At 40.7% G+C, this 16,285-nt stretch overlaps 1 protein-coding gene across 1 annotated transcript in view; it reads left to right on the top strand.

The window, feature by feature from the left end:
* Window positions 1–16,285, top strand: part of LOC117483768 (partitioning defective 3 homolog) — a gene marked incomplete in the record, with an annotated part of 336,797 nt that overhangs the window by 251,049 nt on the left and 69,463 nt on the right. Inside the window, 1 exon segment of the mRNA XM_034132116.1 lies at window positions 6,249–6,560. Within this exon segment, the coding sequence (XP_033988007.1) occupies window positions 6,249–6,560 (312 nt within the window).

Here is a 16,285-nt window from a genome sequence, read left to right as displayed (position 1 = left end):
ATTGAGTTTTGTTGCCAATAATAATGTATTTTTGATTGACGTTTCCCTGAACATGTAGATTTATACCATTCAGTTATGGACAACAGGACATTGCCGTTGAGTAAAATGATTGTACTCTAGATAAGAGATAGAAAAAAACAGTTGCTTTGTACAGTGCAACATGGCATTTAACTGCAAGGTAACACATTCACACACCGTTGGTCATCAGGGAAACTGTTGGTTAAGTATCTTGACCCGAAACATATCAACAAATTGACTGTGAGGGTTGGAAATCGAATCATGCATCTTCCAATCTGTAGACGACTATCTATAAAACCTCAGCTGCCCAAACCAAATCCAACTAAATGCATCTACTTAGTTTGCCAAAACAGTGGCCATCTTTAGCCCAACACTTCTATTAGATTCGACAATCCTTGTGACTATCAGTCAGTTTTTTGGGGGGTTTTCCCTTTCGTGTAGTTTGTTAAAACGGTTTGTGTGCATGTAAATGGTCTGCAAAGGCACAAAATACAAATATGAACCTAAAAATGAGCATAATAGGGACCCTTTAAGAGTCATACAGCCAACAGTTCAATAGTTGAATCTCTACAGCACATCAGACAGTTATCACGCAATGTGTCCATATGAACTTCCCTTGACCTCCACAATCACTACTACTACTACTTCTTGCTCAAGCTTTTAAATGTAAACGTTCTCCTTTCTTTAAATGTCAACGTTCCCCTTTCTTTAAATGTCCAAATGTACTTATACGGTATAGTATCCTCGGGCAATACTCTCTTTGCATACGAAGTGCTCCTCCCACATAAAACATTTGCACATATCCAATGTTCTTAATCCAAAAGGACCTTCAGCAGCCATCTTATCCAGCTGGACCGTCTCCTTTCATGTACTTCCTGTCTTTCTCCGGGTCTATCAGTTGTGTCAGCACTCACGCTAAGAGGAAGGTTTATTACACGGCGGGTACAATAGCACATAATGGACCATTGTTCTGGCTCGATGTGGTGGAAAGGTCACTCGTCAAACACATTTCTTCCACCGTAAATGTCCCATCCTGCCATTTCTATACCCTTTTATCCGCTTTCTCTGCCTCTCATGCTATTCACCCTTTTTGTTCAACCTCTGACTCTTTTCCTAGATTCTTTTTTTTCATCATTTACCCTTCACGCTAAGAATATGTTCATCCCTCACGAAGGTTAGCCGTTGGAGAGAAAGCAGGGTTCTCGTTGCGTAAATATGTTGGGATTGAAAGGTCAATGATCAGGCCAAGTGTGCTTTTCCATCCCTGTCCCATTTCAATCAGTGTAATTGTATTTGCACACATTTTTAGCAACACTGCTTTCTAAGTGCTTGTCATGTTGACATAGATGGAGGCTTAGATTTTGTCTTAAAGGAATACAGCTGGAGTCCCCCTTGATTTACTCCAGTTACCCTGGTTCTTCTGCCAAAGAAGGATCAGAACATCCTTAGAAAACACGCCAGCAGTATAATGCTACTCCTCTGTTACCATATATAGTTCTGTTTCGTCCAAATACACATTCCTACCCTCCTAAAATAAGTCTAAATACACATCTGCCAAATATTGCTATTACAGTTAAGTGTTTGCTTTACTCAAAGCAATTTGTGTCCTGACGAAAGTAGATGATGAAGTCTCGGGATGTATGGAAGGTGTTTATTTAGCAATGTTTTAGAAGAAAAATTGTAGTTTTAGGATAAAATATGACTGATGTATGTTTGATACTCAAAATGTGAAATGTAGTTGAGTATACCTTGTAAATATCATAGTTTTTCTTTGATTCTGAGAATTGTTAAATTGCAGTTATTATTTAACTGCACTTGAGGAATGTAGAAAAAAGGTTTTTGATCAACTGTCAATTTCCATAATCAATTAATTGCCATTTTTAAGCAGAAATGTTGGGACCAGATCTCTAAATGTGAGGATTTGATAAGCCTTTATTGATACCTTGAGGGTGGATTCATAATGTATCATCGTCAATTAAATATCTCTGAGTTTTAGACAGTTGGCTGAAGACATTACCTTGGGCTCTGGGACGAGCTAGGGTTAGGGTTACCACTGTTTGTTGTACTGTTTTCTGAATTTGGGACACTTAACAATGCACTTTTCTTGTAATCAGCAACAGATATTTGATAAAAACAAGTATTCCTTACTTCTGTAATCAGCATATGAATACACTTTATATTCCAGACCTGTTTTGACCCCACACATGTAGGTAGCTGTCTTTCAAACGTCAGCTCCTAAGAGTTGACATTGTGTCCTTTCTCACACTCCACAACTGGTTCAAAGCTGCTTCCTCCCTCCGTCACAAAGCCTCATTACGGAGCCGGAGAAGTTCAGCTCTGGGTTGGTACGTCTGGCCTTATCTTATCAGCCTCTGAGCTTGTGTATACAATCAGGAGCGGCTCCCTCTTCTGCTGCTGCTGCTGCTTCTCTGATGGAGAACACTGGGTTTCCTCTGGGTTTAAAGATAGATCTCTCCAGGGCCCTGCTTCCTGCTGCGCTATTAGATAATTGCTACGTCCACAACTAATGCAGACACAGCTAGCAAGTCCACTAGCAAGTCCTCAGACATGAGTTAAGTTATAGGAAGAAGTGCTTATTTAGCAACACAGATGTAACCGCTGTCGAGATTCAGTAGGGAGCTGTTAATGCAAATAATGCACATTTTCAGGTGTATATCAGTATGTAGTGTCTCTACTTTAAAGAGTCCTCTCCTGCTGATGTTCAGGTGTATATCAGTATGTAGTGTCTCTACTTTAAAGAGTCCTCTCCTGCTGATGTTCAGGTGTATATCAGTATGTAGTGTTTCTACTTTAAAGAGTCCTCTCCTGCTGATGTTCAGGTGTATATCAGTATGTAGTGTCTCTACTTTAAAGAGTCCTCTCCTGCTGATGTTCAGGTGTATATCAGTATGTAGTGTCTCTACTTTAAAGAGTCCTCTCCTGCTGATGTTCAGGTGTATATCAGTATGTAGTGTCTCTACTTTAAAGAGTCCTCTCCTGATGATGTTCAGGTGTATATCAGTATGTAGTGTCTCTACTTTAAAGAGTCCTCTCCTGCTGATGTCCAGGTGTATATCAGTATGTAGTGTCTCTACTTTAAAGAGTCCTCTCCTGATGATGTTCAGGTGTATATCAGTATGTAGTGTCTCTACTTTAAAGAGTCCTCTCCTGATGATGTTCAGGTGTATATCAGTATGTAGTGTCTCTACTTTAAAGAGTCCTCTCCTGCTGATGTTCAGGTGTATATCAGTATGTAGTGTCTCTACTTTAAAGAGTCCTCTCCTGATGATGTTCAGGTGTATATCAGTATGTAGTGTCTCTACTTTAAAGAGTCCTCTCCTGCTGATGTTCAGGTGTATATCAGTATGTAGTGTCTCTACTTTAAAGAGTCCTCTCCTGCTGATGTTCAGGTGTATATCAGTATGTAGTGTCTCTACTTTAAAGAGTCCTCTCCTGATGATGTTCAGGTGTATATCAGTATGTAGTGTCTCTACTTTAAAGAGTCCTCTCCTGCTGATGTTCAGGTGTATATCAGTATGTAGTGTCTCTACTTTAAAGAGTCCTCTCCTGCTGATGTTCAGGTGTATATCAGTATGTAGTGTCTCTACTTTAAAGAGTCCTCTCCTGCTGATGTTCAGGTGTATATCAGTATGTAGTGTCTCTACTTTAAAGAATCCTCTCCTGCTCATGTTCAGGTGTATATCAGTATGTAGTGTCTCTACTTTAAAGAGTCCTCTCCTGCTGATGTTCAGGTGTATATCAGTATGTAGTGTCTCTACTGTGACATGTCTCCATGCCTCTTTTTCACCCTCTGTCTGAAACCAGAGCCCAGTCTGCTCTGATTGGTTAGCTGGCTGGTTCTGCTGCGATTGGTCAACCGCTTAGAGATGTCCCGCCCCTTAGCCTATCTCGTACAATGTGTTGGAGTGCTAGCAAATAAAGGTGCGAGTGTTACACAGTGATGTCACTATGTTCAGAAGTAAACAAAGGATTCCATTGGAGGCGTTTTCAGGCAGGGAAGAGAGCGTGTGGGAGAGAATTTCCCTCTGGACAGGACACAGGGATTTCAGCCTTGTAGACCATTTACATAAACACATATAACACACAGGAAACTGAAAGATATAAAAAGCCTAATGGGGCCCCTCTAAAGCCACATTAGCAGCCTCGTTTTTAGTACTCAAACATGTTTTTTATCAATTTGTTTGTACCTCCAATGGTGGAGCCTTCCCATTTTTAAGACGTATTGTTTCATTATGCACAGCATGCAATGTTTCTGTATGAAGCGTTTCAGTTTTAACCCGCTGAGTGCTCGGTGAAGCCGCCCCCCCCACCTCGTCACGGCGGCTGTCCCATTCTCTTTCCCTCCGCCATTAAAAAGCGGCCTGGAGAAAAGAGAACAGTGTGATAATGGGTAGTTGTAAAGCTCTGATAATTGGCAAGGCTGTAATTACGGGGCTGCGCGATAGGTAGTCCCCCCCGCTGTAGAGGAACCACGTTGCCAGTTATTCACAAGATAATGGCCTAAAGAGTGTGTGTTAGTGTGTGTGCGTGCGTGCCGTTCTGTATGTCTGTCAGAGAGGTGAAAAGAGACTATTATATATTGTTTACGGTATTACTCAGTAGAAGAACAGGATACATAATAGGCTCCTCTCTCTCTGCTGTTATACATAGTTAAAAAGCAACATGACAAAGTGGAAACCAGTAAGGTGGCATTTTGAATTCCCCACGGAGCAGATTTAGCCATGATTCATAACTGATTTTTATTTCCAGTCGTACCGTTCCTACACAGTACTAAATATACAGTTATGTTCTGCCTGTGTCACGATGTGCTTCATGTCATCATTTCATATGCTCGGATGTTTTAAGTTGATTGATGGAAGCTTGTCAATTACACTGTCAACAGGAAGTATTCTGCACTCAATGTGGATTGAGATGCGATCACCGTTGTGATTTTGAGCGATAGGGCTTTGTAAAATGTTATTCAGTATCTATGATTTACTGTCATTTCAATAGAGTGGCCATTTATTGATAAATAATCAGATGTGACTGGTCAGTCATTTCTCAATCAGTCAGTCATTGGCTAAGTAGCACACCTGCCATTATAATCCAAGTAGTATAGAGAACAAAGTCTTTCACATTGCTAACATTAGCTACAGTACATATTATCATGTTTGAATGTGCTTCAGCCACTTAGCTCCAGGAATAGAGGCTTTATTCATCACATTAAACCTTTTCTGCTCAGTAAATATTCTGCAAAGTTAAAATACAACACTATTACAATATTTACAATGAAGGGACGTTACCATATTCTTCTGCCACTCTTTCTCTGATCAGTACATATGATGGAGAGACGTGTTACCTTAAAGCAACTGTCATTTGATACCATTTTAGATTATTTAATTTGACACTTCATGACAGAATACCTGATTTATGTTGGTCTACGTGATTTATAAATGCACAAACGATGGATGTGTTTTTCCGTGGACCCTAGGAAGAATGGTTACTACCCTTGAAGCCAATAATGCCTTTAGATTTAGCCATAAACGTGCAATCATATCATATTAACACCTAATTGTGCTTCTGTCTCTTTGCTGAATTCAATAAATGAAGCATTTTTCTGCTCAAAAAATGTTCTCAACAATGTATTAACAACGCTGGTATAATATTTACAATGAAGGGACTCTGGAGTATTCTTCTCCCAGTCTTTCCAGGGTCACTTTCTTTTATGGATAGAAGTATCAGCTAAAAGCAAATGTCATGTTCTACTGCTTCAGATCTCTTGGTATGCATGGTGCATGAATGCAAGAAAGGTGAATGTTTTAACGTGTGTATCCCGGGTAGAATTGTTGCTATCCTCTCCAATCTAACAAATAACGGTACATTTGGCATGTCAGCTTCCATTAAACAATACTTTATGGCCACATACAGAAGACAACACAGCACCAAAACTGCATGGATGTTTTTTTATGTGTGTACCCCCGGAAGAATTGTTGCTAACCTCGTAGTAACTAATGAGGATCCAATCTAACAAATAACGGTAAATGTGGCATGACAGTTACACGTTAAAGATTCATACAGAAGACAACACACCTCCAAAACTGCATGGATGTTTTTTTATCACCCAGAATCAGCCCAGAGCTGCACAGCACAGCATGGCACGTTTTTTCTGACCCACCGTTTGTTAATAGAGACAGAAAACCTACAGTGTCTGTCACAATCTGCACCATCAGGATCCAGGCTAAGACCCGGGAGCTGAGGGAGCGCCAGGCCCGGGAGCGGGACTACGCCGAGGTCCTGGACGTCAGCCGGGAGGAGGAGGACGAGGAGGAGGACCACGCGTACGCTGGGGTCAACGCTCTGAACTGCTCCATGGACAGCGGGCACAGCCGGCCCCACAGCCCGCGGGACGATTACATCCAACACCAGAACAACCACCCCAACCAACACCACCTGAACAACCACCCACACCACCAGAACCAGCACTCTGACTCCCTCTACACCCAAGTGAAGGCCCGCAACGAGCGGCCCCCGTCTGCAGACAGGTAGGCGTGGATTCATGCTTTCGGAGATAAAAAAAGATGCGAGTCATTCACTGGAACCAGATTTATGTATTAAGACTTTTTTATTTAAGTTCATTCTTTAGGCGGTCACACTAATGCATTTTATCGGATGAAGCTGCATGATTTATGATATGATTCACAAAGTAAAACTAAATAACTACCGTATTTTCCGGACTATAAGTCGCACCTGTGTATTAGTTGCTCTTGTTAAGAGAAAGAAAATATAAGTCGCCTCGGTGTTTAAGTCGCATTTATCCACTTCCTCCTCTGTGTCGCTGTTAAACACTTCCCCCAACTCCGGTGGAAGATGAAGCAGCATGTCCGGTTGCCGTGATTTTCTATTTTTCTATTTTTAGGATCCCGGTCTGATTTTGAAAGAGGATATGTACCCAAGGAATATACGTTTAGTGAAGTCTGTAGAGTATGATTTGTACACCAGGATATATCTGCAGCGCTCCACAATATTTAATTCAAAATGGTATTATAACACTTTTCGACCCTACATCAAGCTTTTACCAGTTGCACTAGTCCATATTGCGATTGCGATAAACCTTCGATTAATTGTGCAGCCCTTCAGTTGGAGTCAGAAGACCTTCAGGAAGTCGAGTGTGATTCATGTATGGATGTATAATAAGAACTGGAGACAGCGTGGGAGGCGGGGTCTCGTTCTTTCCTATGAGAGCTGCTCATTGGCGCATGAAGACAAAATGGCCGAAACGTCACAGATTACCCATCATGCCTAGCTGTTAGAGCAGAAGAACCTGTATGTGCGCTCACAGAGCATGTGCCCCTTAAGCCCCGCCCCCTGAGCTCTCACTCTCGGCTCAGTAGAATGAATGGAGAGAGAAAATAAATCTAGATTTGGCTTTTAGTGCATTTTACAACTTTAAGGACCGAATGATTCTAATAAGGGCTATAAAATAGTTCATACTGGGTAGTTTATTTAGTTAAAAAAAAGTATCTGCTGATTTACAGACGTCTCTTTCCCAATGTTAGTCAATGGGGAAGAGTCTTTCTGGTCCCAGTGACGTCACGGACTGATACGGAAATTGTAGTACCGCCGTTTGGACACAACGAATATTTTCATCAGAGTCCGGCGCACTTCCTGGGGGCTTGACTTCATGGTGCTGCAACCTTTTTACCTCCAGTTCTAAAGCCCGCCCCCTCCATGTTGTGTTTTTATTATTGAAAAAATAATGATTTAGGCGGTAACACTAAAACATTTTATCGGATGAAGCTGCATAATTTATGATATGATTCACAATATTGAAGAGATTGGTTGTTTTCGCATCATTATTCTCATCATCGTGTGATTGATACGATAATACATAATTGTTGGAACGGACAATTATGTTAAAGCCTCTTGGACGTACATTTGATCTGGGATTGACTTTGCATTTCATTTTTAGGATCATGGTCTGATTTTTAAAGAGGGTATGTACCCAAGGAATATACGTTTTGTGAAGTCTGTAGAATATGATTTGTACACCAGGATATATCTGCAGCTCCACAATACTTCATTCAAAATGGTATTATAACACTTATCTACCCTACAACAAATAATGTGCTTTAACGAGTTGAAGAGTGCACGAGTCCATATTGCGATTGCGTAACCCTTCAGAGTAATTGTGCAGTCGGAGTCAGAAGACATTCAGGAAGTCATTCATGGTCCTGCAAACTTTTTACTTCTAGTTCAAAATCCCGCCCTGCATGTTGTGTCACTGAAAAGGTCCGTTCAGCCCGATTCTGCCTCCACATCCTCGTAACTCTGAGGCAGCATTACTGCACCGGCTGGCTATTACACCTGGAGGAGCAAATAATCAGAGCAACAGGAGGCAGGCGGTAAATGTCAGCTCGACACAATGCACCGCTCTCTCTCTCTCTCTCTCTCTGGGATTACTCTGGGGAGGCAGTGAGTGAACGGGAACCTTTGAATGCCCGTCTCTCTTTCTGTCTCCCCTGACCTTTCTACCTCTCTTTCTACCCGACTTGTTGACTTCACCTTGTTTGCACCTTTTTCCTCAGCATTCTGCCTCAGCCAACAACATCTCACACCTTCATGATTGACGCTTTATTTTTGAAAAAGATCACCCTCGCCAGGCATGGAAATCCCTTTTTCTTTGAGGATATGCTCTGTTTTTATATACATCAGCTGAGTGGTATTGAGAGACTTCCAGTGTTGGACAGTTATTTAAGACATTAACTCAAGTACTGCACTTGAGGTACTTTTACTTTCCATTTTATGCTTCTTTATACTTCTACTCCACTACAATTTGAATGCAAATATTGTACTTTTTTCTCTTCTTCATTAATCTGACAACTGTAGTTGCTAGTTATTTGCAGATCCACATTATTCATACAAAATATAAATCGACCAATTATGATGTATTGTTATGGATTAAGAAACCTCAAAGTACTCAAATTCATTAAAGTAACACCTCTACCAGCTGCAAAAATAAATCTCTATCTGAGTTCTGATTTGAATCTCAGATTAAGGGGAAAGAAATCTGAATTTTCTAGAAAGAAATCACAATTTCTAAATTTAAGTCAGAATTCTAACTCTGAATTTCAGACCAAACAAAACCCACTCTTGGTCAGACTTCAAAAAAAGTTTCACATGTGACCCTAATATTCTTCTGTATAACACTAATTATAATCCAGAGAAATACAACTATATATATTATTCTGAAAACTGCCACTCTGCATAATGAGTACTTTCAGATGTGATACTTTTGATGCTCATACTGTACTTCTATACTTTTACTGAAGTGAAAACAATGAATGCATGAGTTGTACTTGCAGCAGAGTATTGCTACATTGTGGTATTACTAGGGATGGGTATCGTTAAGGTTTTAACGGTACTACTACTTGTATCGATACCGCTTATCGATCCGGTCCTTTAACGGTACTTTTATCGGTTCTTTTGAAAAAGAAAAGGGTAAACTAACTAAACAAATTGTGAATAAAATTAACATTGCTTTTTATTTAAATAAAATAAATAATATTTCACATCAAAAGAAACAACTTTTCCTATTGCACTTTTGGCAACGAGCGAGACGGGTAAAGTTTAACCACACCTCGGAGCACGTTCTCTCTCTGTGTGTGTGTGTGTGTGTGTGTGTGTGTGTGTGTGTGTGTGTGTGTGTGTGTGTGTGTGTGTGTGTGTGTGTGTGTGTGTGTGTGTGTGTGTGTGTGTGTGTGTGTGTGTGTGTGTGTGTGTGTGTGTGTGTGTGTGTGTGTGTGTGTGTGTGTGTGGTGTGTGTGTGTGTGTGTGTGTGTGTGTGTGTGTGTGTGTGTGTGTGTGTGTGTGTGTGTGTGTGTGTGTGTGTGTGTGTGTGTGTGTGTGTGTGTGTGTGTGTGTGTGTGTGTGTGTGTGTGTGTGTGTGTGTGTGTGTGTGTGTGTGTGTGTGTGTGTGTGTGTGTGTGTGTGTGTGTGTGTGTGTGTGTGTGTGTGTGTCAGCAGCCGCGTGTGCCGTGTGTGTAAACCGCCCCGCCCCCTCGCACACAGACGGGGGAGAGTCTTTTTGCGTATTACAAACGGAGTTGGCAACACTAAAACTGCAATATAATGTTTGTGTAGCAATAATACATATGACATATATTTTACATGTCTCCAGTCCCGATAAAAATATAATAATAATAATTCAGCCCCGGGGCCAGTTTAATACCGGGGCTCGGTACCCATCCCTAGGTATTACTATTGATATTCAAGTTCAGGACATAAGCACTTTTTCCTCCTCTGGAAAGGTGTAACCCAAAGCAGAGTCCACTGCAGTGATAACCAGCTGATCAAAGATGTTCTGAACGCCTGCATCTTTTCAGCCGCTCTCAGCACTGCAGGTGTGTTTCTCTCTAATCCTCCTTTCCGATCAATGCACGGAGAGATTCGCAGGCCTAACATGGATTTTGGGAAACTTGAAGCCGATGGAGGAAAGCCTGCAGCGAAGCAGAAACACAAGAGAGCGTCCAGAGCAGAATGAACGAGTGTTCTTAGTCTTAGTTTCCCCAGATGGCTGCAGTACTTCCGCAGTGCAGCTCCTATTGATTCATAATTCATTGTGTTGTCACATTATTTTGTCTCTATTAAATCCCCAATGTGGTCCAGTGTGGAAGTGTCTGCAGATGCACAACAGAAGATAATATACTGGCATTACAGATAGGGAGTCTTATTTAATTAGGTGAGGGAATTCAATCATAATTTATAATAAAGTTAATAGCTCACTTATTCACCACATAAGCAGTTTTATTTCCCTTCAGTACTCAAGAGAGAGTTTTATACCATTTTGGGTTTATTAAGTTTTGCAAGAAAGCCCAAAGCAACAACAGCAACATCATGGATTAGAAAAGATTTCAATGGACAGTGTTGATGATTGTTTCGGTAATTCATTAAGCAACATTTCAAGTAATTAATAGTTGTAGTTTCTATGAGGAGTTTGTGTTTTTGCTTGTATAATATGTAGGGATGCTCCGATCGACCGGCCGCCGATCGATATCAGCCGATACTCACTCTCTGCTGATCGATCGGTGCTGTCTAAAAATGCCGATCGCATGACGTAAAATGATGACGTAAAATAAGGTGTCAGAGAAAGACAATAAAACAGCGGTATGCAACGTGTGTGTGAAGCAGAAGTCCTGCAGCTCCACCCGCTGTGACGGACCGGTGAGCGGAGCAATACACACACTAAGAGTTAGACCTAACACACTTAGCTATTTTATCTACCTCTGGAACAAGCTAAACTAGTTATACATATATTTATTCTTCACTGTCGGGTCACTCATTACTGGATCAGCGAGCTGCATGAGACGATACTGACAGGCTGTCAGGAGAGGGAGAGAAAAAGAGAGCGCTTCCACTCATTTCTCCCGTGTTATTATCCAAAGTGAATGTAAACTTGAATAATGTACTTCATTTGAATGTAATAATTGTGGGGGAAACTTCTGAAGCAATTGGAGTCAGGACTCAGAGAGACACGGGGAGAGCTGGAGCTTTGATGTCAAACACTGATGGGTTTATTTTGGAGCTTCGGCCGGAGAATTCACAAAACGTGTCAAAGAGTCAGAGGTTCTGACTTCACGGTAGAGTTGCCACGTCAATTCTGAAGAACGTATACCCCAGACCCATAGCTAGTTCAGAGAGAATAATCAACATTGTGCATAACAAGATAGAATAATAACACCTCTATCAGCTGACGCCAACAGGCAGGAACAGGGAGACAAACCACTGAGAGCACAGCAGCCAAGGTTACAGATGCGTGTGCTCAGTCAGGACAGAACTGATACACTGGGTCAAAGTTATGGGCCTTGGAAATTAGTTCCCCAACAATAATTATGTTGGTTGTTGTTTGTGGAACCGCCAGTGAATGAGCCCCATTAACTGAGTTGTAAACATCACTTTAAATGGAAGATCCCCATAGGCCCCGCCCACTCGATCGGATCGGCAATCGGCCCCAAAATTGGCGATCGGAGCATCCCTACTAATATGTGTTATTGTAACTTGAGGTTAAGGAGGATTTGGACTGTTTGTTGGACAACTTGAATACTTAAAATCTGAATCTGATTTATTGACAAGTATTTGCACACATATACACAGGGGTGCACATAACTGGTACGCAGGTACGCATGTGCGGCAACAATCTGAAATGCGTACCGTCACTTGTGTCACAAAGCGCATTTGCGTACCGACGTACTTGTGAAGCTTTTCCAGAAGGCGGTTAGATCACCGGACGACAGAGTCGGTCTCCGTGTGCACAGACAGGGCTGCTGTTAACGTCGGTCTGTACAGCAGCACTGCGCTAAAACAGCTGATCACAACGGTCACACGCTCTGTGGTCACGAAGCTCTGTACTCCATTACCACCCCGCCCTCCCATCGCCCCCCCCCCCCCGTTGACATTCGCGATAAAGATGGCTTCATGGGAACTTTGAGGGGAGCCAGAAGTTGGAGTACCAAACACTGACTCCAGGTACTCATCTGAGTACCTCACTGAGAAAGTTGTGTGCACCCCTGCATATACAATGGATTGGTTTTGGTGTAAATAGTGCATGCATAAACACAGCGAGAGGAAGTAAGGTATAGAAAAGGTGCTCAATATAGTGCTATTATAACAGCTAGTTTTAAAATGATTCTAACAAATAAAAATATAAAAATAAATTCTTACAAAAAAAATGTTAATACACCAAAAAGTAGGTAAAGTAGGGACGAATACTAACATTTCCAGTTGAGAGCAGTGCAGCTTTTATCATTGTTTGTGAGGTTATACATTTTACTTTGGGATTCTAGAAATGGGATATTGACGATATATTTACAGGTAAATGATTAATCAGTCTGAATAATAGGAAATACATTAGTGAAGATTGAGCAGCTCTAAAAGGGATAACATGACCTCACAACTGAAATAGTTTATTACGCTTTATGCACTCCAGGCTTTGTGTAACTGTTCCTCTTGAGACGGACAGTAACTCTTTATGGCATCTTGTCTCACCACTGAGACATTCAGCTGTGGTTATATCAATTAATGTCAGCATCAGGTCTCACTTTACTTCGACTCTGGTGGGCTTGTGGGTGTTCAAATACTTTCCTAATTACACTAATAAAGTTGTACATGGGATTATGGACACAGATGTGATACTTAAAAGCAGAGGTGGGAAGTAATGGAGTACAAATACTTAAGTACATCTTTCTGGTATCAGTACTTTACTCCACTACTTATTTTTCTGATGACTTTTAACTTTGACTTCTTACATGTTGAACACAAATACCTGTACTTTCTACTTCTTACATTTCGAACACAAATACCTGTACTTTCTACTTCTTACATTTTGAACACAAATACCTGTACTTTCTACTTCTTACATTTCGAACACAAATACCTGAACTTTCTACTTCTTACATGTTGAACACAAATACCTGTACTTTCTACTTCTTACATGTTGAACACAAATACCTGTACTTTCTACTTCTTACATTTTGAACACAAATACCTGTACTTTCTACTTCTTACATTTTGAACTCAAATACCTGTACTTTCTACTTCTTACATGTTGAACACAAATACCTGTACTTTCTACTTCTTACATGTTGAACCCAAATACCTGTACTTTCTACTTCTTACATGTTGAACCCAAATACCTGTACTTTCTACTTCTTACATGTTGAACACAAACACCTGTACTTTCTACTTCTTACATTTTGAACACAAATACCTGTACTTTCTACTTCTTACATGTTGAACACAAATACCTGTACTTTCTACTTCTCACATTTCCCAAACAGGCTGGTTCCTTTAGTTTGAATGTGTGTTTGGTGGCGTGATCATTATTATTTAGAGTCATTGCGTGCCTATTGATTTGAACACGATCCATGTATCCATCATTTCCTGGTCTTCTCTAAAGAAGAGGGACCAATGAAAACGTTGTCATGTTGCCGTTGTTCAGCATGGAAACATTCATTAGCTAACAATGACATTATTGTTCTATTCATATAAAGGGAGGTCAGGTACTCTTTAAAACAGCTGCTAGTTATGGGTACTTTTTACTGAAGTACATTTCAAAGAAGTTTAGTCAGTACTTCTACTTTTACCAGAGTATTTTTAAACACAAGTATCTGTACTTCTACTTGAGGAAAGGATGTGTGTACTTCTGACATCTCTGCTTAAATGTTACTGTTCCTCCTGTACATTCAGTATACTCCCCTCTGAGCCACCCATGCTGCCCCAGAAGTGTCTCTCCTCACAGGGTTTGATCACAGCAGTGAAGGTGCCAGGGACATAAACTCCTCAAACATATTATGTTGCGTTCCCAGCTCCTCAATCGCAATAAAAACATACACAATATACCTCCTGAGAGAACCAGGAAGTGTGTGTCCTGTTTCCTGTCTGCCCCCCTACTGAACAGGAAGTGAATAAGACCCTTCCATGCCAAGCAGGAGGAGGGAGGGAGGGAGTGTTTGTTATTATGGGATTCAAATGGCAGCACACACTGATATCAGAGCTTTAGCGACGCGGAGATTTGATCAAAGTGATAACACGTCTATAGAAACTGAGAGAGAAAGAAAATGTTATTCTGTTCCTACACTAACACTTTGTTCTGAAGTTAAACAGTTTTAGATTACGTTGAGTCGGCTCGATACTTCTGGATTTGTGTTTTTTACTTGTTTTTTCTTAAAGTGGACCTATCATGCTATATTTGAATAATATAGTGTAGGACCATACCTATATAAGGCATATTTATACTTTTTGTTTTTCAAAATACCAAACAGATCATGCATTTTAGCCATGCCTCATTTTGCTCAATTTGACCATTTCTAGCTCTGTTTTTGCAAGGGCTGATTCTGTGAGAACAGCACCACCTAGAGGCCTGGCATATGTACTACAGCGTCTCCAGCGCTTTCGAACGGCAATGGCCGTGGCTGTCTCCTCCTGATTGGTGGAGTTGGCCCAATAGCCGTAGCGCCACCGTCCTGACGTCAGGACAGTGTTCAAATCTGGATCAGTTTTTATCAGATCCGTTGCAGCCCCTTTTTTAGAGATTTGGGTATGGAGGAAAATAGAGAGGGTTGTGTTTTCTGACACTTGGTGAGTTCCCTGGAACACCGGGGACACATATTCATGTATAAAAGACGTACAAAAGTGCATTTTGCATGATAGGTCCCCTTTAAATCAGGAAAGGTTTAAGAAGCTAGATCTAAAGTGGTTCTGTTTGTTGCACAGAAGCACATTCATAATTGTAATCTCTAACTGAGTGTTTTATCATCATTTCATGCCCCAAATCAGCCCCGATATGGCTCTCAAAATGTCACAGTGTTATATTAGTGTGTGTATAGTCCTTTTGTTGATGCTGCCAAGTGTGATTGTCACAAGATGATGACTCAGAATCAAGCTCAGAGCTACCGGAGAGATGTTTAAGCTTTATGTATATCTTAACAAGCTTCAAACGTGTTTTAAACTGCAAATGTATACATCGCAACACGTCTAAATGTGACACTAAATGTTTGATTTGATTTGATGTATTTTGAATGTGTAAAACAATAATACAAAAATAATAATGAAATGAAACATGATAATTATTATACTATACAAACTTAAGCAGTGTCAAATTGATAAACAAAAATATGACTGACTCTAAATTATATATAAACAAACGATCTACTTAATTACATATCCGAAAAGCGGTGGGAAGAAGTTTACACTTATTTAATCCCACCCTTCTCCCAAAAACTAAATTATTAACATATATATTTTTTTTTTCTTAAAGGGGACCTATCATGCAAAATGGAACTCACCAAGTGTCAGAAAACACAACCCTCTCTATTTTCCTCCATACCCAAATCTCTAAAAAAGGGGCTGCAACGGATCTGATAAAAACTGATCCAGATTTGAACACTGTCCTGACGTCAGGACGGTGGCGCTACGGCTATTGGGCCAACTCCACCAATCAGGAGGAGACAGCCACGGCCATTGCCGTTTGAAAGCGCTGGAGACGCTGTAGTACATATGCCAGGCCTCTAGATGGTGCTGTTCTCACAGAATCTGCCCTTTCAAAAACAGAGCTAAAAAAATTCAAATTGAGCAAAATGAGGCATGGCTAAAATGCATGATCTGTTTGGTATTTTGGAAGAAAAATGTATAAATATGCCTTATATACTGTAGGTATGGTCCTACACTATATTATTCAAATATAGCATGATAGGTCCAATTTAAAGAAATACAT

This window comes from Trematomus bernacchii, unplaced genomic scaffold (assembly GCF_902827165.1).
Source record: "Trematomus bernacchii unplaced genomic scaffold, fTreBer1.1, whole genome shotgun sequence".
In the NCBI taxonomy this organism is placed as follows: domain Eukaryota; kingdom Metazoa; phylum Chordata; class Actinopteri; order Perciformes; family Nototheniidae; genus Trematomus; species Trematomus bernacchii.
Note: the sequence above shows the minus strand (reverse complement) of the source record. Positions and strands in the feature narration are given on the sequence as shown.